Here is a 22816-nt window from a genome sequence, read left to right as displayed (position 1 = left end):
TCTGAGCGTTTGATGTTATTAATCCACTAAATGCTTCAAAATGCTGCGCGGCACCAACTGTAAAATATTTCCACGATTAATGACTCAGTCTGAGGAGACAGAATTGGCTAGTTATATCTGCAACTGACAGAGTGTCGTTCAGTGTCTTCCACTTTACCACAGTAACGACTGTCGGTTTTACATGTTCTTACATGTTCCCTAAAATCTCGATTCAAGAATTAATAGCATCATATTTCAATAGCAAGGATACTATGACATTATGTATGCCACGAACAGTATTTCGCCGTTCTGTTTAACGTGTTCAATGTGCTAGACGTCTTGGACTTGCATCGATTCGAATTTCACCCATGAAGTTGTCTTCTCAGTATTGTTTTTGATATTTGGTGCTTTAGGATTAAGAAAAAGCCATGTATATCGGAACAGTTGAATCAATATTTTACGAAATAGGATTCAAGTATTCACGATCTTAGTGAGTCAATTAGTATGGTTTAACGCCGCTTTTAGCAATATTCCAGCAATATCACGGCGGGGGACACCAGAAATGGGCTTCACACATTGAATCCATGTAGGGAATCGAACCCGGATCTTAGCGACTCCCCCCATTAACTACTAGGCTACCTCACAGCCTCCGCTTGCCCAGTAAGTTACCATATGCTGCAGTTGGATACCCGCTCAGACACAATACACGAAGTCAGAGCTAGCCGACCAGTTCCTATATACCGAGCACAAGGCAGGGCAACAACATCAAGATTCTTCTTATTTGGGCATTACGCGACAGGGATTGATTCACCCACCGACCGCTCCATCCACCAGCCCACGGAAGTTGTTGCGTCCGGGCGAGGTTGTACGTCATGCCTGTACGTCAGCTTGTACGTCATGCTTGTACGTCATGCTTGTACGTCATGCCTGTACGTCAGCTTGTCATTTCGTGAATAAGGTTGAACGCTAATATTCATCCAGCGGGTGGGTGGGTAAGTGAATAATGTTTTACGCCACTTAAGCAATAGGCAATCACAGCAGGGAACACCAAAATGGGCTTCACATATTGTACCCATGTGGGGAATCGAACTCTATCCAACCTCATTATTGTGGGATGAAAGGCAAAGTGACATTGGTCGAGGCAGTACACATATACAGCACTGGAAAACCTCATTAGCACCCAAACGAGACTAACAAAGCTGGGATCTAAATAAAGGCGAATCTTCTCTGCAATTGAGACTAATGACTAGACGTGTTTTGCACAACTGTGAGAAAGCGTTCACCATTCACCACGATGTTGTATACAGACGCTAATTTCATTCCTTGTTTATCACCAAGAGTCCTTCATTTCACCATGACTCATTCCATTATAAAGAATAACTACTTCTTAATCCTTCTCATTCAAGAGGCCTCTGAGAATTTTACCATCCTCCGTGTATTACCTCTGTGTTTTATGGCTTTTTGTGGTAATAAGAATAATGATTTTCATGTTAATGCCCAATTTCTCCCATAACACTTCATATTTCACGTAAGGTATCATTTTCAAATTCACGATCCATTTTCGTATCTTTAGATTATTAACGACCCGTTACATAATGAATAGCCGAAGTAAAAAATAAATGAATTTAATCTAAAAAGTGTTGTTCAACTAACGTCTCGGAATACCACACTAATTGACGTCTACAGATGTTTCTGTATTCGACATATAATTTCATGGATTTTGAATATATTTTTTAAAATTACAAATAACATAACGGAGCGTCCACGATGAGTCAACCACTGCACGTGGCAAAATCCCCGGATGTATAACGCTTTGTCTCTTTAACGGTTTTAACCGGGAGTAATGAAGGCTAAATCTAATTAATCTCTACTGCGAACGGTATGACCACACCAGTGTTGATCTCAACTGCCAAATTCTCGTTGTTCGTTAAATTTGAAAGTGTTCTTGTTTTAAAAAATTTCGCCAAGGTCTTCCATTTTGATGAAATACGAGGAAACAAGTGAATTGTTTTTCCATCTGACCCATGGAGGGGTAGAATTGTGACTCAATAGTAATGAAACTGTCCGTACAATTAATTGTAATCAGCTGACCCAAATCTAAATCTTAATTCGTGACCTCGGGACAAAAATATCGAAACGTCTTTTACATAAATCAGCACGAAAACAAAGAAGCGACAATTTGAAGTATGCATATTTCTAGTAGGCTTTGATTTGTTAAAATTTAATCTGTGAAATACCAATATTTCATAGCGTTCCGCAAACTCAACTTGACCTTTTCGGCCCACCAGCCTAGCCGTGCAATGAACTCCCGCCATCAATCTCGACGTTAAAGAGGCCGAGTGAAAAATTCTGAATACCAGAGTATTCAAGACGGGGGTGAAATACGAGGTTTTGTATAGTGGATGTCATGGAGCGTGTGTTCATACAGTTTTCCTGATTGTGATTTTGAGTTTGTTAGCACCAATATGGTAAACGGTCTCTCATCACTTCAGTTGACACGCAGTGATATATCTGAAATGCCGTTCAACAGAACTCACTCACTCACACAAAACGTTATTGTCTAACTGTTCAGCAATATGAGTGAGTATCGTTTATGCTGCTTTTAGCAATATTCCAGCAACATCACGACGGGGGACACCAGAAATGGGCTTCACACATTGTACCCATGTGGGGAATCAAACCCGGCCTTTTGCGTAACGAGGGAACGCTTTAACCACTGGGCTCCCCAACCGCACATTCAGCAATATAAAGCAAATGTATGTCGATAAAGGCGATCACCATTTTGTACCATTGATCTACATTGTCTTAAAGGTTGTTTCTACAACTCTCTTGATCTGTTACTGACTAGCATGTTCCTTCGTGCACTGCTCGTGGAACACGTTGATGTTTATTTCACGTAACAACTCTTCCCTTCCGAACGGAATCACTGTTTCCCCTTTAAGTAACTCAACGCCCGAGTCTATTGCTGTGATCGATTTCGTTTGATTTGACTGGTCGAGTCGCAGGTCCATTAATCGCTGTATTAGGGTGACCGCTGACCAACTCCACTGCTAGACAAATCAATTCCGTCTGTGATCAAAGCTGAACTGCCTCGTCTGTCTTCCGCGGTTTGACCATTGTGTCAACTGCGAGTCATTATTCTTGAGGTTTGTCAACTGCAATGCAACGTGTTCTTCTATCCATGTTTCTTTAACATACGATATACTTTAGCTCATTCTGATACTGCAATGCTTTTCTCTGAAGCTATCTTACCACAGCAATGGGTTATTCAGCAACCCTTTTCCCATCGCGATGTGCTATCTACTGCAGTTGTCTCAATGTAAGGCTTTTCCTTGTAATAAGCCCCTTTCACGCCGCAGTGCGATATGTATTTAGTTTGTTTACTTCCTGCAAAACGCTATATGTATTTTTATTTGTTTTTCTTCATAGTAGTTCACTATTCGTTATTTCTCCTTCTACTGTAATACGCTATAACTGTCATATTTTACTTGAGTTCATTTTTTTCACTATTTCACCGATGGAGGAATATTTGGAAATTTACATAATAAAAACATGTCCCTTTTTGTAAAATTTTGTTTTAACAAATGAGTTGCTTAAACAATAAAGACGCGCGGATAACTGTTCATTTACGGTTACGTCCCCTAGCTGTACAAGGATCCGTTGAGTAAAATTTAGGATTCTTACCGATTATAATCCTGGGTTTATCCACATCACACTCGTTCGTTTAACCTTCGTCATTTCAGTCTCCATTCAACATGAAGACGACTCTCCATGACTATAAGTTATGATGAGTTAGTGAGTATGGTTTTACGCCGCTTTTAGCAATATTCCAGCACAGTCACGACGGGGACACCAGATATGGGCTTCACACATTGTACCCATGTGGGGAATCGAACCCGGGTCTTCGGCGTGACGAGCCAACGCTTTAGCCACTTGGCTACCCCACCGCCCCTAAGTAATTATGACATTCTGAACAATACGAGATTAAACCAAATACCACAATCACTTTGTCTGATGAAAAATTAAGTAGAGGAGAATAAATGTTTCTTTTCAACATTGTGTTAGACATGGTGCACGGTGTACCTTGTGACTTATATGTTAATGGTTGTGGCTTTGGTGTATATATAATGAATCGTTGTCATTACATTCACCGTTGAGCGGGCGGTTGTCTCGGTGACGTGGGCGATATAAATCAAACGTAGATCTGTCTTGTGTTCACGAAATGGAACATCGGTTTCCAAGCATTGTAATGGGACTTTCTCTACTGTAAATCGTTACTGTTCCAACTGAACCCGACGCAGATAGGGACTTTTGTATGCACAGTATATTTGCATAAATACATTAAAGATATTCCCCGACCAAACCTGAGCATTGGGCAATATTAATTGTCTTATGACAGTTTCAAATACATCAACACCGATTTCAAGTCAGAAATCCCATTGTTGCCATCAAACCGTAGCCAATCTACCTGCAATCGACATTGTTTTGACATTTGTGTCTAAATGCCAGAGTTGAAATCGACAACAGTAATGACACTGTTATGGCTAATACCAAACTCTGTTATTGAGTTAATTAGGTCAATTTGGATTCAGCCAAAAATCGGTTTAGTCATAATACGGGAACGACTCTTTTGACCTTTCGTCTATGTACATATACTTTAGTGAAATCGACAAGTGAAATAAGTGGCGAATAATAGAATATGGACTCTTGAAATGAACACTGGCTGCGGGCTCCACGTGAATTCCGCCTCGGGTTACATTTGATTTAATAACAGATGGCCCAGTAATTATTGATTAAGCGCACGCAATGTGTGGTGAAATACCTTATCAAGCCTGCGATCGATTTGATAATCGACTCCCTGCCTAATGTTAGAAGCATGTAAGATAAAATGCTGCGGGCAAACCTTCCCCCGTATTTTTTTTCTATTTGCAATCGGCATCCAGTTCGCCAAGATTCCTCGTTTTCGAGCGTGTGGGAAAGGCATACATCTTAGAGGACAGAACAAACATTTTTAGAAATATTATCCAGTCATTATGGAATTTATTGATGTTTGAGCGCAAACACACTCAATTCTGAGCAAACAGAACAATAAGAGACCGTCCATTGGCTTAGATGAGTCCAAGGCATTTCCTGAGCTAGATTGAAATTGTAAACATTCCTGTACAGGTTGTGCACAGTTTTCTCTTCAAATTTCCCATACAGGTGTGTTGTGTTGTCATATTCCTATCACTGACGTTTGTGTCTCTGTTCCGGCTGACGCGAGCTCTCATTCAATCTGCTACCACCAGTACCTCGAGAGAAGCTTGTGTTCGAATCAATACGAGGCCCCAGCGTTATACTGTCGACGCAATAAAGTCCTTCCAAAATGTGCTAACGACGAACAAACTCGGAGCTCTAGATGAAGTTATCCTGGTAATTGCCAAGGTAAATATGACAAATCCGGACAATTGCCGTTCCGATAGCCATAATGACCTACCCTACGCGACATACAGAGTGGAAACGACTGCTGTTGTCATTGTCCCTGTCTATGGCGTGACGGTGTAAACTTTCATAATAGGACTTTATTGCTTGCAAGAACGTGGTGAGTTTGCTTCGATTCCCCTCTCTGGTTTTTCTTATACGTTTTATTGCTTTCTTGTTGCTTGAGTTTCCTAATGGGCTGCTTAAATCACAAAGGTGACACACGTTTACGACTAGGGGTACTTGCTGGTTTTCAACAATGGAATTTTGGTGGATTTTAGAAGCATTTTCTTATTGGTACTGTTTAAAAGTTCTGTCTGACATTTTAGATATATTTTAGTCAGACGAATGTGAAATACCTCCATATCTGTTTCCTGGACTCCGTTGCACAAAGATATCATAGCGCTAAGATTATCGTACTTCCTATACTTTGACATAGGCTTACGATAGTCTTAGCGCTAAGATCGGTTTGAGAAAGGGGCCCTATAATCTGCGAAGTTGGGAAGATAAACAGACGGCTTGATATCAAGTGTTCTACACCATACGTTGCTCTTTGTGAATGGATTTAGTTGATTTACTCATTATCAGTAGCATATTTATCATTATCATTGTTATTTTCATCATCAGCATTATTATTATCATCATTGCACGCTGATACTACATGATTTCCATAATTACAATAGTTGCTATGATGATTATGATTATATTGTCATTATAATGCTGCTTCGGTTAGGTGCATGGTGGTCAAATGCTTAATCGGGTTTTTATACTACTGAAACGGTCAGTTTAAACTTCTGAAAAAACCGATCGTTTGACCTTTAGTCAATCACTCTTGGCTTATCCACAAGAGAAAGCATTCTCCAGATACGCATGTCCGTACTTTTGTGCCACACAAACCTTTCTTAAGTCTCCATCACTTACACAACGCTTCAGCCCTAACATCCTTCCTTTAATCTCTAACACCACTCTACGGCGACGTTAGAGGTGGATTACCGTTTGTTTACCATGTAGTAACGTGGTCACTTGGCTATTCATCTTGTAGACAAACACAAGGCCCTTGTTAGACTTATCTAGACCCTTCCTTTGACCGATGTTCGTTTGATGAAGCCGTGGTGTAAAATTCCTCTGTCAACTTTCATCACAAGTGGTGGTCTTCACACTTTTCCCCCAAGATTGCCGGATGTGAACAAGCCATGTATCATGGGGCTGTGTTTTACACAAGAAGCTGACAGGGAGTTTCTGAGCGTGCTGAAATAGTAGTGCCTTAGTGTACCACGGCTGGGAGACGAAAACTAATAAACAAACATGATTGCCCCATTACCTAGAACAAATATGGCTGTGCCCTAAGAATCTTGGCTGTGAGGTACTTTTGCCCCGGTGGTGGGTTGTTCTAAGGGATGCAACTGAATGTGTGCTTAAAATACCCCCCAGCACCTAAATGCGCTAATTTAACTCAACTCAAATCGGATATAAAGACTGGCCGGTTGTTACGAATTTTAATCCACCTTGCGCGGAAGTAAATGTTAGATGTAAATATTATTTATTGTTAAGGCCCATCTAATGCTTTCATATCCCTATATTAACTACTTATGATGCCATGACGGATTAGCCGGGGCGGCGGGGTAGCCTAGTGGTTAATGCGTTCGCTCGTCAGACTGAAGACCCGGGTTCGATTCACCACATGGGTACAGTGTGTGAAGGCCAATTCTGGTGTTCCTTTGCTTGATATTGCTGGATTATTGCTAAAAGTGGCGTAAAACTAAACTCACAGATTGTCCATAGTAATAAGGAAGTCAGTAACCTTTTTTAGCAGTATGTATGACGAATAACTGGTCTCGCATGCCGTTCGAATTCACCAGGAGGAGAGCTAATTCTTTATAACGACGACTTTTCATTTGTAGATGCTATTTTCTTATGGCGTCATACACATGCCTTTGTGTTTCAAAAACACTTATTTGGTGGGTGTGTTTTATACTTTAGCGAGTGTAAAGTAATTCGAAATCTATTTAAAACATTCTTTTAAGGGAGCATGTATCGTCTAGTTTAGGATTTGACGATATTGTCAGTTTAGTACGTCATTAATGCCACTTTTTATTGTTGAACACATAAAAATGCATTCCCTCGCTGTTTCTGCCACGAAAAGTATATAAATCAACGCAATGTCTTGGACGATTAAGATAGGCTGTTCTTTTTACACCCTTAAAGATAATATAGTGTTGTTTTTAGTGTTCTCAGACACACGTATCCAAGAAGCTATCAGTGCGAATGTTGCTCTTAGACTGGACTCCTGTCTACAGATAACGTCGAGGAAAAAGCTATGCCAGCGCGGAAACCAGTTCATTTCAGTGCTGGTGGCTCTGGCTCTAGACTTGCAGGGGCTGCATTTGGTATATTTGTTTCAGGGTCTGTACGACAGACTTGGCCCAATACAGATTCGCGCCTTATCGAAGTTCTGTTACACTCATGCGTCTACTGTAACTGTCCATATCTGGACAAACATCCTGACCGTAGTTGCTGGTGGGGAGGGCTGACGTTGATGTCACTGACGTGGGAGTTCTTGCTTGATAGGACACGACTATATCACGACTAGATCAACCCAAAAGCGACTGGGATCATATTTCAGTGTCATTACACGTCATAGTGTTGTTGCCATAGCAACTAGACACAACAATAAGCTGCTACAGTCACGTTCCAAACTGCCCAGGCGGTAGGGCAGCGCAGCGGTTGAAGCGTTCCCAAGTCAAACCCTAGGATTGGGTTCGATTTCGAAGTGGCATAATATGTGAAGCCCATGTAATTTCTGGTTTATATTCTGGGATTGGCTCGAAAAATGCTGAAAGCGACGTAAAACCACACTCAGATGTCATCTGGCTTTACTCTGTGGTCATGATCTTTGTCAGTACAATGCTACCCTTTGAATTATCAGCATCTCATCAAAACTTCTGATGTCCAGGGATAGAGCAGACATATTTTTGAAAGATACGGGAAAGCCCGACTCACGCACCCTCTTATTTTACAGTTGATGCCAATTCTTTTTTTTTCTTTTTTTTTCCCAGTCAAAGTCTTTTTATTGTCTATAGGCCACAGGCCGTATACAACATATATACAATTTTCACATACATGTATACAATAACAAAGGTTGAGTTTACAACACATATATATAATGTCATAGTACATGGGGAAATCCTACAAAAATATATATCTTACTGAATTGGGAGGTATTTTGATGCTCTAAGTTCATATGCATGGTATAAATATGTGCATAATTTTCTAGAAGGATGCCAATTCTTACACACATCAATGTTACATGTGTTTGTAATGCCAGGAAAATAACATGTTATTTCGTTTTTCTCAATAATTAAAGACACCGCCTATTTTCGTTGCTTCTGAACATAGAACTCTGGGACAGAAGGTGTTGTGGCAATCTGCAACTTTTATGTAAAAGCGAATAAAAATGGGAAAGGTTTGGAGTTTTTTTCCTAAGATGTTGCTTTCCTGGGCCACTGACAGATGTTGAAGCAGTAATTCCTATTCTGGAACATAGGAACGAAGCTCTGTAGTCGATCGGACGATTAATATGAGCCTGTTCAAAACAGATATCAGTGACCTATTGACCTTTCACAAACTTACAGTCAAACATTTAGTTAACTGTCGAAAACCTTGACTTTGAGGTTTATAAAAACTTTGATATCTGTGATGTCATAACGTCGCTTCCTGGAGGCACGTAATGTCAAAGCCTGAAAAGAATCATTTTTAAAAAAAACGTGGTAAAAATTGTATTTTGTTACTGAAATCAGTGACGACACCAGGTGTTCGAGCCATCCACGGCGTCTCTCACAAAGGCAGGCGGAATTTCTTTAGAGATCGATGTTTCAGTCACACTGAAAAAGTGCAGCGTCTCTGACGTTTGACTTCAATCGATATTATTTTATCGTGTTTGACCGCATTATGAGATTCAAACTAAACATAAATATATATTTTGATAGGTTGAATGATATTCAAACAACACTGACGAGCAAAAATGGCGGCGGGTAGTTGTCTTTTCAGCTTAAAGAAACATGTTTATCACGACATGAATTTCATGTGGCTAAGATGTGGATCTGAAACCGGTTCACCAAACCGGTTCGTGTGACGTGATGTACGAGGTAGATATACTGAATTCAACGTTCGTCATGTCCTTTGAAGTAATTATGTCTTCGATCAGTCATTCTTCCCCAAACGTCGTTTTCAATAACGTGTTACCTCCCAACTGGGGACGAGTATATCAAGGAAACATCACCATTCCGATAGGGAATTTCTTGTCGCCTTTGATACAGTGTGACGGAAATCCCGAGAACGGTGATAGTCGATATTTGTTCGTGACGGACCAGACCAAATACGCCGACAGGGCGATTTACACGAACCGACTGTCATGTTTCGTTGGAATATTATCCTGTATTTGGAAATTGACAAGGTCTCGCACTGAGTGACAGCTATTCACACAGAAATAACAATGTCCATGGCATGTTGAATCGATGTGTCGACAGCGTACCTGATGATGGCGACTGCCGTATTCAGCCGTATCCATGCGAGACGTTGAAATTGCTGTAATTTTCTAATGACAATGTCTGAGAACTGCAATAATGGGATAATAGCCGCTCGTAAGACACTTATACCATAAATTAGTCAAATTACCCCTCCTGGCGGGGAGCACATTAACTTATACAACGGTATGGCACTTTGGGTCATTTTCAGCCAAAGATGTATTCTCATGTAAATAGCAACACCTCTTCCCTTTTCATGAAGATATTGAGTGCTAAACGTAAATATTTCTCAAATTCTCTTTTGAGTAATCTCCTTGGAAAATCATTTTCCGTTTGAAAGATCTCTCGTGGAACTGGTCTAATAGACAGCGGTGGAATCATATCCCGATGATGAATTTTCAGATGATTAAATGTACTTAAGTGTTGATGGAAAATATGCACTTGTTTTCTTAAGGTAAATTATTCCGCGATTTTCTTTAGAGTATTCTATGGAGAAATATATATTCAGTCGATTTAACCAGAACATTTGTCGCGCTTAATTAAACACCGCTCGTTTAGTGTTTTCTGAACACCTGGTTCAGAACGTACTTAGAAAGCAATTACTCTCGAAGTGTTAAGAGAGAATTTAATACTTCCGCATGTAATATTTATCAAACTACACCCATCTTTGTGCGTCAGACAATAGACGCTAGCGGCACGGAATAGTCTATGGTAAATTACATCATTCAAAAACTAGACGGAAATCACGGGTTGTCATAGTAAAGCGACGTGCTTTTCAGCCAATGTCAAGATTGATGGTGTATATTTCAGCCAAGGGGATATTGAGTCCGGCGTATTTTTTAATTGAGTCGGAGCCATTGTACTCTCGCTGGCGTGATATCCGACCTTTCATGGTTTGGAATTGTGATAATAACTTTGTGAGAAAATGTAATATACTGAGTTGTAGACAAAGGGCTTTTTAGCTGTTGGTGTTCCTGCTTCAGCTGCCTGCCACGTTCGTTTTCAGCTTCTTGATCTATATCTTGGCTGTAAAAGCTTATCAGCCTCTGCTTCCCTTATCACGAAACAATTTTCTAATCATGTTTAAAATATCCTTGTATCAGCTGTTTCATTTTTTTATAGTGTTTCGCTTTAAGAATGTCATCTGAATTTTATTTAACCTTTTGCATTGATCTTTGAAGGTATACTTGGTTTTCTGGATGTAGTGTTTATGGCAGATAATAAGTTCAATCTGGTTTCATAAAAAATAAACTTGTACAAAATATGTTGTTGAGTTTTTTTGCTTCAGTTGCTTGTTATCAGTTAGTTAAATATTCTCGTTTTGATTTTACGCTGATCTGATTCTTTGCTGAAAATGTCAGCTGTTTTATCAATCTTGCACTGAACGCGAATATTAGAATGGCGCGTTTTGTCTCTGAATCAGCCGCCACATTTAATGCTTATCCACGGTTACAGAAGTTGCGTGTCAGTTTTATCTAAAGTCTATACACACTCAATTACCTTATCAAACTTGAAGCAGTCATAAATTATTCAACAAAAGGTAGACGACTGGTCAATCATTGCTTACGTAACCTCAATTGTCTTGACTTAATCCAGGACGATAAGAACGTGTCTTCGATTAGATCAACCCCCGTCACGGTTAAAGTAACTGAGTAGACAGTTTTCCTGCAAAGCCGAGTCACTGTGTCTCTCAAGGATTATTTTAGGTTCAAGAGTACTGTTTTCAAAGTTATCGTCAGAATCACACCAAGTCTCACGATGAAAGGCAAGGGCGGAGCGTTTTAATAATTGATAACTCTAAACCGGTTGAGATAACCGAACGAACTTCGTTGGTACCTATCTCGTCTGCTCCCGTGAGCAGACGATAACGCAACGGTGCGCAATTCACCCTGGCAGATGACATCTGACGAGCATGATTGATTTATACTGTCTGCAAGGCTGGCTTAGTGACGTGTTCTTCGTGTAGCATATCGGGACAGACTTTACAGGACTTTTAGTCGTGGGTTAACAGGTGTACAGAAAGGTGCGGTGATGGATTCCTGAGTTATGCGAATGTCATCGCGATGTCATAGCATTGCCTCGGCGTGCGTGAATCGGAATTAATCTGAGGGAGGTGTTGGTGTTATAAATGTGACTTGTCGTCTATATTGTCTCGTGGGATTCACTCAGGTGTAGTAGGCCCCGACAAATAGATGTGTTTTGTGATACACCAACACGGAATAGCTATTGCCTCAGAGAAACCAGGTAAGAACTTCTTTGCTGAATATACATGTATTTCGATCCCTGTTTCTTTTTAAATTTCAACTTTAAATCACTGAAACCAAAAAGTTATGACGTTTCATATTATTTATTGTAAAACATCGTTCCGTGCATATATCCCCAAAAACATTGTCTATTTAGATCGAATATTAGTAAGTCCTTTCTAAATACATATTACCAATAGGCACTAAATTCCTTTTATCATTTACTGTTATGAACTGCATAGCTTAACAGAAAATAACTTTAAAGATTGAAGTATTATTGCGACAAAAAGAGATGTACAACTACCCCTTGAAGTAAATGCTCCGGTGGTTTTCTTCCATGTCTATTTCCGCGGCTCCTTCCCTGGGGCGAGATACTCTTCGGCTAATGTCTGTTCCATGTTTATACATTAGTTAGTGTAAGTTCAGTACCATTTTAACGATTTTCCTTATCAGTTGGATCTTATGCTTCTAACCTTTCGAACAGTGCGATCGACGTGAGTCGTTCTTAAGGATGAGATCACTAAACTGTCAACAACAACAAGAATAACGCCATTAACTACCATAACTACAGAAATCTAACAAATAAACAGGACAGTACATGTATGTAAAATGAATATGAAAGTGAAATTTCATTTATGAAAGTAGTGTGTATATTGATTAAGTGAACACGTCTCACAATGAATATCGCACTTGTCGTTACTTTTAAATGTTAATATATATCCCTTGATATCTGTTATTATAACTATGTGATTGAGAAGGAGCGTAATTGATAATTTAATAATCACCTGTCAATACGTTTTCATAGATCACATATTGCTTTCCATGAATCTCTCAGATACGCACGAGAGAAGACGAAATATTTGCAATACCCAAACCCGATTAATGCTAATATTATCAAAGTATTTAATATGCCAAATAAACAGTGGATTTGTTTAATCATAAGCAATAAATGAGGTTGACTTTATTGCAACCCCGGGCCTCTACGAGTAACAAGCAACATATTGCGTTTTATCCTTAAGATCTGAAAGCTGGTATTAATATTTGATGGTAAGGACTCGTTTGATGCGGCTGTGCGTAGCGTGTTGGTTTGAAGTTGAGTGGGTACTACGTATCTCGTGACCCCTGTCAGACTTAAGAATCAATAAGGTCACAAAACGCAAACATAGCTAGTTACACGTAAGTGTAAACTAGGCGTGAATAATTCATACTAGTGTAATTAAATCCCGTGTCACCGAGGGGACATATGGATAGTAGTAATTGGGGCGGGACGACGTTTTCCCACTTGGATAACTTGTCTTTGTTTGGTACGGGTTGTATTCGATGTCTATATTGCTATCAGTTCGCTGTGACAAACACGTTTATATACAACAACAGGTACGAATAAACGTGAGTGCTGTATGTAATTGTGTCTATTGTCGGTTTGTTAGCACGTAATTTCATTGTTTACGTGATACACAGGTAAGACAAACATCAATTTACCGCTTACAATGGCAAGCTTAGGAATCAAATCTGTTATTTACATAAACTCAATACACTGCATGTTTTAAACATGTATCCACGCTCAGATGCACATATCGACAAAACTAGAAATGTATGAACGTTTGTTGATGATGAAGGTGATCGGAAATAGTCATAGAAAAACGTCAGCCGGGTAAATATTATTACATTGAAACAATTCTTGTGAACTCAAATAGATTATGATTACACAATGCCATTTAGAAAGTGGTCAAATGTAACATATGTTATATTTGGGATTACACTTTCTTAGCACAGTACAAATTCTAGTACTTTTTGAGTTGAGCCCCATCCGGGATTCGAACTCACACCCTCAGAGTCAGGCACATAATCGCCAGCACACAAAGTCAGCCGCCTAATCCGCCCAGCTACCGCGACTCAACTCGACTAAAAGCACTAGAATTTGTACTTTACTAAGAAAGTGTAATCCCAAATATAACATATGTCAAATAGATTAGTTATGAAAACTAATGGATTAAAGACTATTCTTTTGCTGGTCAAAGTTATCAGCATTTGGTATTACAGGTGTCCTGCGGGCTTATTGTCTCTCATGTTGACCAAGTGACGAAGTGATTGATATCACAGTGACATATGCTATGTATTGCATAAGTTTGTGAAACTGGAAGTTAAAAAGTGTTTATTACCGTGCAAGGCCCATACTTGTTGTTTTGTATTGTTACATTACTATACCGAACTCACTAACCAGAGAGTGTTTTGAGTGCGTTGTTGTTTTTTCGGGTGACTTTTTTTCAACCGAAATGTGTGTTTTTTTCTGTTGGGTTTTCCTCTACAATCGGAGTTGCACAAACGCGCGTGACTCTGGAATAGGTTCATTATTTGATACTGGAAGACTATCGATGTTTTGCGTCCACTGGGTTCGCCTATACATACCATCTACACGGTTTGCAAATATAAAACATCGTGTATTGTGAAAGATCTGACTGCGTTACTTGAATCAAATGTCGAATGTTAATCGTGAACGTCGTGGTCAAGTATGAACGGGGTATATTTGTATCATCGTAATGTTCACCTGCTCAGATGTGGGGTACCAAAACAACCAACTTGATATGATTGTTGATCAGATCTTCAATGTAAATCTATCATGCTTCAACGATTAATGTGTACCTCGTTAGGATGAGAAAGCCACAATAACTCGGTGCGTCTTGTGGCTGCACGAGTTGTATACTCCCCAGGGAGTTGAGATTGATAATATGATGTGCCGTTGAGATTGACATCCAATGATCGAGGGAAAAAATACCAGCGCCTTGAGCATGCACTAGTTGCCTGGATATGTGCGCTTTATACTATAATAAAATAATACATACAGTGACGTGATTATTTTTGGTTTTAGTGTCTATTGTTTGTTTGCAAGATATTTTGAAATATTGTCTGTAATAATCATTGCCTTAATCCATTTTGGTCTGAAGATATTCCAAAATAACAGGATCACTGACATAAATCGATCCTAAATTTTCATTCAGTTTTATTTGACGTTTCCTAAGATGACAATAAAATATCATTCTGTAATCGTGCGCTTGTAGTGTTTATCGGGACGATTGGATCGACCGTTTCGTATTTTTAGATGGCGCCTTTGGTCTGATAAAATACTGGAAAAATATAATTTTCCTGCATTTTGGGATGAAAAATGTTCTTCTGTTATGGTTGTTAAATAACATAATTCAGAATCCCAGCAGCATGTCTCTAAATCGGGAATGTAAATTATTGCCAGTTTTTTAAATCGTTTGTAGTCAGGACCTGGTTCTTTAATGTCATTAATCCAGATAACGTACATGTCAACAGCGAGGATGTACATAACACTTGGCCTGGTATTAAACGTTCATGTAAACGATTAGGAATCAGCATGAAGAATCCACCACCTCGCAGAATAGTCTATTAGCTGTCCATACTTGAACAGCCCACGTCGTGTCTAGTGTCAGGAGAATGATGTCCAATATGATATCTCTACACCAATATTTGTCATAAGATTTGCGCCAGGACAACAATAACACGGAGAGGTCCATTTCTCGTAAATAGCTCCCAGGCTCTCTTGTTGCCCGGTCGTGGCCAGGAGGTTTGTAATGCCCCCAACAAGGTAATGTATAACAAATCCGACTTGAAGAGTTCGCTGAACAAATACAATTCTGTGTCATTTGATTGACAACCGAAGCTGGAATGATTGATGTGAAAGCTACAAGTATTTGCTCTGTAACAGTACCACGAACACGCTCTAAATGGAGCATGTAGGCTGGGTAATTGAGGGTATTTGCCATCAACGAGCTGGAATGTGATGTAAGGTATTGCATGTTACTCAACTGCCCTGAAAGACTGTGTAATATGTCAGGGAAGGGCAGTCAGTGATCAGACGCTTTTGACTCATAGTGCTGTGACTTCATACTTGCCGATTATTTCCCCTGTAATGCTCGAGATTGGGTATGAGATCCTTCAAAATTAACATTGGTCAAGAATGTTTTTAGCTGAGATTCTTTATGGACGTGAAAGGGTTTTGTAGCTTCTATTGTATTGTTCTAAGTATTTGTTCGGAAGGCAATGTACAGGAGAATGTTAAAAACGGCACATCATTATATAATATAGACGTTGTCATCCATAAAGTATCTTGCCTATACTGTTACTATCCAACTTCTTAAATACCGTTAGAGATAATATTCTTTCATGTTATATTGCGTATTGCGAATTCTTTGTTATAAAGCCAAGCCTTTGTCTTGATATATTACCCCAAACTTTTCAATGAGATGATAATTAATAAACTTTCTAATCTTCTGTCAACATATCACGTTAAATAAATGGTGTTTTACTCAAAGAAAACTGATCCAAATCCTTCTCGCTGATTATTACAGACAACCATTATAAATTTTCTTTCTCATAAATATCCTTATTGATCAAACGGGGAGATTTCGCTCATTAAAATCTGAAGTAAGCCTTCTTTAGCCACCGCCCATTGGGTTCTATTTGATCAAAGGAATATGAATTTATATGTACACTAGATTTTCCAGAAACGAAATAGAGCACCTTAGCTTCTGTTCCCTAGTAATTATCTCCTAGAAATACTGAAACTCACGGCAAAGCTCATGTAACATTAAACCATTATGAGTCGTGTACATGCTTTTTTCCATTCGTTTCGAGTGATTAATTAGACTTTTGTTTTTTTTCTGTTGGCAAATGGGATGTCTCCTAGCGGTGTTTCATCAGACAAAGACACCAAGCAGAGGGGTTTCTCATTTCTAGACATATTTTGTCAACCTATTAACATGGTCTGGTATACATTGTCTGGCTATAATGATGACCCGGGGAGCGTAAGACGAGCGCTTAATGTTTTTATTCTATTTATCACTCACTGAAAATATCTTGTTTTGTTTAACTTTGTAAATGTCAGAAATAGGAACTGGTTTTGTACGAGTTAAAATTATATTGATTACTGCTCGGGAATACGCATAACTTTCCTTTAGCCATATGTGTTTATTTATTAATAGCTATCATGAAATATTATAGGATTATATTCTGTCACCAACACCGCGAGGACGATGTTGGGAGCTAGAGTTACAGCTTGCCTGCTGTCTTGGGGTCAGCGATACATTTGGTTTCAGATAAAGATGAGGAATCATTACGTTTTCCCTAGTGAAGGAACCAGAATCACTTTGTCGACTTCATGGTTATCAGACACGTTGTTTTGACTTGATCAACAGTTACGTTAGATGTAATATCATTTGTTTCCATTCACTATTGTTTGGATTCGTTGTACAATAGGTATCACCTCCTTGTGTTTAACGTGAAGCTTGGTATTAGTTCAGATCGGATTGCCAAAATTTTAGAAACGTCGTGGTTAAAGCGCTGCTTTCTGACCATGTTTGTCAACAGACGACGTTGGGGATGACACGTTAAGCGTTGGTTTAGATGTTCCATGCCAAGCTATGATAATTACAGATTAAATTTTGTCTTGGACGTTAAAACGTGTTTTACTTTACCATGTCTAAATCTTGGCCTTCCCTTTTTCAGCATGGTACAGGATTTTCGACCAACTTAATGCTTACCTCAAGGATCCTACCTTTCTTTGACCTACTGATGGCGGAAGTGTACCTCGACCCTTTGCTCCGGGGATTCTGGGAAGGGTTTCCGTGCCCCCCTCCCTGGAATACTGGACTTCTGCACCGAGTCAACTGGACTGGATGTTTGGGGGAGAATGTTGGCGAAAGAGTCAAACTGTTTATGGTCGATAAATGTCGGATTGAAGTCGAGGACGATGAACCCCCTCTTCTGGACCAGGGAGAACGACTAGAGACAGAGATCTGTGCTACGCCCTGTAAAGTGATCATTGTGTTGGCCTGTGTGTTGGTCGTCATCGTGGTATTGGCTGGGATTATGTTCTTTTTGCATCGGTGAGTATATACACTAAGATATGTCGACCCATGCCAGAACCAGAAGCATTCAACGGTGCGTTGAAAATAATCAAGTCCTGAAGAGGCACACTGGACATACGGGAGATATCCCTGGCATGATTAATGCTCTCTACATACCTGACATACAAAAGGAAATTACTGAAAGTTAGCCTCTTTAAAATTGCATTTCTAGCTTTATCTACAAGAATTCCTGAAAGCATATGCAGTTTAAAGCTGATAAGAAAACACCCTTTATCTGTTGGCAAGCCTGGAGTTTAACTTATCTTGTATAATGAGAGCATTAAGCTTGTAGAAGTTCCATTATAATTCTAGTGCAGCTTCTTTATTCTTTGGATGCAGGATGTCGGGGCAGCCTAGTGGTTTATGTGGGTACAATGTGTGAAGCCCATTTCTGGTGTCCCCCGTCGTGATATTGCTGGAATATTGGTAAAAGCGACATAAAACTAACCTCACTCAATCACCTACTCACTCTTTTGATGCAACTTGTCGGCCAGGGTGAAATTAAGAATATACTAAAATAAACGAGCATCTAATACTTGGTATGATTAGAACATTAGAATCCAAGAGTCCAGTGAGACACATGCTGTGTTCATTGATGGTTTACAGACAGCACGATGCCCTGTAACAATGATAAACAAGTCAAGCGTTATCCCCATAATGATGAATTACTTTTAAGTTTGATAATTGCATTCTCTACAAGGAACCTCAAGGGAAATAACCTCTCTGTCTCTAAAACGTCTGCAAAAAATTATACACCAGTACCAGTTTTTAGGCATAACGCAAACTGCCATGTTCCACACTGCCCTACATGTGGAAATGAGACATGTCAGCTTCACGACCACCTGACTGATACTGCCGGCTAACTCCTGCGATGCCATGTGTAATCTCCAGTTCTTATCTGGATCATTCCGTCACACTTAACGATGACATGAAACGAGAGCATGATGTAAGAACTGCATGCGACAACAAGATAATCCAAATCAAAACTCACTTCATCACCGACGTAATTTCTCTAACTTTACCAAAGACTATGACTGGTAGAAGTCAGGTCTGACAGAGGTCAAGTTTCGAGTCCCTAATTGCAAACGGTTCCTGCCATAATGCTCATTAAGATAATCTCTATGATATATATCGCATTCACTGGTTCAATATGAGGTCGTATGCGGAGAGCAGACGACAACTTTGTTCACGTGTACAAAAGGCTGTTAGCAGTTTGGTTGTATCAGGTATCACCATGAATGACGAGAACATCGGATATTGATAAACTCAAACCTAGGACGATCGCACTATTTATTTGTGATTAATGGGTTTTGAGCTGACACGTGGTTTTGTTCAAGAAACAGGCGCGTGCAGGTGGCATGTTCTGCATTGCTAATGGCGTACTGAAATAAATCTCAGTAAGTGTCATCTTGTTACTCGCGTTTTCAGCGTTATGTGATTAATTCATCGGTTTTTGCAGCAATCACATTGACACGCTAGAATTTATGAAACAAACACACGAACAGAAACCGTTTTTGCAAAACATCAAAAACACCGTAAATGATTCACCTTCTGTAATGAAAGAGACTAACGAACAAACCCACGCAAGTGCTACTAAAACCCAATACCCATCAACACGCAAACAACAAGATGTGTCCTCATTCCTATCTCATCTTTGACGAACCACACAAAATTATCACATCGTGACCAGTTTCAGCTGCCCTTCAGTACCATTTTGTTCGCTGCATCTTTAATTCTCCTTTCTTAACGTTCCATACATTATTTCCTGCTTGTCTCGACTGGAAGTACCTATACCAACTTGTGGCCCTAAGTTGAAATACACGCATATCAGTTTATGAAATTCTTCACACAATGTACCTAAATAGGCTTCCTCCACCCATGTGTGGCCCTTACTTGCCTCATCCGGTTTGATGACTGTCTGGTCAGATTGGTTTAACTCTATCCTGTTGACCACGGTCCAGCATAAAGCTGCTTTGTTCTAAATGAATGACCAGTAGTCTCTTGAGGTGTTCACACAATCACCCCTAGACGGACATCATCGTTGAGAAAATATTGGTGCAGCAATTTAGTCTGGGTCCTCACAGGTCCCTTGTTTGATCTCTGAAGAGGGTTTATGAAGCAAAAGTACACGTTGCCGACTGTGATAAATTGGATATTGATGTTGTATGACGGAAGAGAGAGGGACATCCAATATGACCACCGTGCCCAATGAGATAATCAAACAGTGTAGGCCAAAAAAATCTTCTGTGATACCATAATTTCCACTATCATGTACATGACATTCCCAGACGCAATTCATTACTGATATACAGAATAGATATTGTTCTAGGTGGTAGGGGGATAAAGTTTCATATTTTCGTGTTTGCAGTTTCCTTTTAGAACATCCCCAGACTTTGATTTGTAATCAGTAGTTTCATATGTTACTGTCTACCCGAGGGACCATGGTCTCATCAAAAGATGCACGTTGGTAACTTCTTCAATGTTAAGAAGAAAGGCAAAGCTTAATTTATTCGTATCGATATCGTTATGCTTTGGTATCAAGACAGTGCATTGACGGAAGACATGTTTGTTACCATTTTTCTGCAGATTTCCCGATGCAGGCACCTTCCCCCATGCATCGATGTGCTACTGGTCATTACACAGATGGTTTAGGGATAGAAATACTGTTGTGTCCACAATATAATAACACTGCAATGAAAGTAAGCTAGCAAGCTATGACTTAATTTTGATTTCAACAGTTAAACGTTTTAGTTCACAATTACCATACACAATTGTAAGTGAATGCAAAGGTCAATGTTAGAGTATAATCTGCCGAAACAGGTTCCATCCGGCGAAAGGCAGATTGGACAAATTGATATGCGATTTCAGTCATCATTTCGTTAAGGAGATCAATGCCTTTAGCTAATATTTAAACTTAGTTTGTCAATCCCAACCGTAAAGCCGGGAATGACCATAGCATATATACACGTTTATACTTGCAGTATATACTATCAGTATGTCAACACTCAAGGCGGCGTTTGTAGATTTCATTTACACTGTCAACGGAAAGTTAACCAAACATAACATCATTCATCATACAAGACTAACAAATCAAGCATTGCGACATATTGACTTACATGGCTGCATCAGAAACTGGACTTGGGAACAAATGACACTTTAACCCTTGCAACAATTATACAATTGCTATATATACCTACAGTATATATAGCAGCACAAATCGAATTAGTTGCTTTAATTCATACACAATCGTTTCCTATTACCTCACCCATTTGCTTTTATCCCTCCTCAGTACCATGCCATACCATCTATCTACGAAGTATGCAGTATCTGATTCTATCATTAGCACACAGGATAGGTAAATTCGGATTGACAATACTATTAAATGATATGCCATTTGTATTAATAGAAAATTATATTAGGCCTGGCAATCAATTTTCGTGAAACCCCAAACTAATTTGTAACCATCTCACATTGTTTAATTATCTGATTCAGAACAAGTTATATGCTATTTTCCGTGTGGAATATTCGATAAATCAGACGGTAATCGAATCATAAATTGAGCTGGGTATGGTAGTCCTCCAATTACTAGTCAGTTGCCTCAGTAAGTGTAACTCTATATAGCCTGGCTCACTCGCCAGTCTCTCGCTCACTCCAGTAATTGTTTTGACAGGAAAATGCCTCAGAAATGTAGAATAAAGAGCTCACAGGGTTTGAGGGCACATAGCTGTCATTTCGCTTGGAATTGCGTTAAATTGTCTGTGACAAAACAGCCTCACAGAAGATCATCTACAGCCATGTTGCATCTCTTTCTGAAGGCACTGGCTGGTACGTCAAGCTTTTCTCTATAATGGTTTATTGAACCGCCTGTCTTCCTTGGCAAAACACCTTGACGTCCCTTTACGAAACCTACAACTGCTGGAGTCATTTACACAATGCTGTATGGTCGTTCACTTTCGATCTGTGCATAGTTATGCCATGACTGTCCAGAAATAAGCGTCCATTCATTGGTGGCCTTTACATCTGTGCTCAATAGTCGATGTATGTGAAAGCACAGCAATGTATGCTAGGTAGTGTATACACGGAAATACTTCTATAACGCCACGTTCGTTATGCAACCCGATGCAGTCTTTGAACAGTTTAACTCTGGCCTTATTTTCAGCCTTCCGGTTTCGGATAAGACAAAGTAGGATATTTATGATATGACGAGTTTCAGGTTTCCTTTGAAATATATATGCTAAACGCTACGTTACTCCTTATTTGCAAAGAAATAGTTTTGGACTATTGAAGTGATTCTTATCATACCATCGCTGCCCATAGGTCTCGAAGAAGTAGTCAAGGAACTGCAGCTTCATCCGAGTGTCAACTATGTGGTGATCGTTATTTCCACAGTTAATATTGTGCGTTTAATGTCAAACATATCGGATCCGTCACAATCAAACGACAAACCGTTGTATTATTAATGTCAAAGACGTTGCCATTAGTAAGACCATAGCAAACAAACTGTAAATTACTATGTATCGTTAACCTTAACCTCAGTCTCAACAGAAAAAGGTACCAGAATTTGTAACTTACAGAGGAAGTATAATCATAACTGTAAAATATGTTACATTTGACTACGCCTTTATTCAAGGTAATGTAAATATATTTAAATATACGTGAATTTGTAGTGCAAATGAATTGCAGC

At 39.4% G+C, this 22816-nt stretch overlaps 1 protein-coding gene across 4 annotated transcripts in view; it reads left to right on the top strand.

The window, feature by feature from the left end:
- Positions 1-22816, top strand: part of LOC124275564 — a 77797-nt gene that overhangs the window by 39982 nt on the left and 14999 nt on the right. For 2 of the 4 annotated variants that reach the window (XM_046711143.1, XM_046711146.1), the window contains exon 2: positions 17732-18111. In XM_046711143.1, coding sequence (XP_046567099.1) covers positions 17732-18111 — 380 coding nt within the window. Of the gene's footprint in view, positions 1-5257; positions 5561-11845; positions 12207-17731; positions 18112-22816 lie in introns of those variants that run through there. The other 2 variants (XM_046711145.1, XM_046711144.1) reach the window with 2 other exon arrangements.

Source organism: Haliotis rubra, unplaced genomic scaffold, assembly GCF_003918875.1.
Source record: "Haliotis rubra isolate DU_JTF1 unplaced genomic scaffold, ASM391887v1 Scf20, whole genome shotgun sequence".
Taxonomy (NCBI): Eukaryota; Metazoa; Mollusca; class Gastropoda; order Lepetellida; family Haliotidae; genus Haliotis; species Haliotis rubra.
This window is presented reverse-complemented; position numbering and strand designations above follow the sequence as displayed.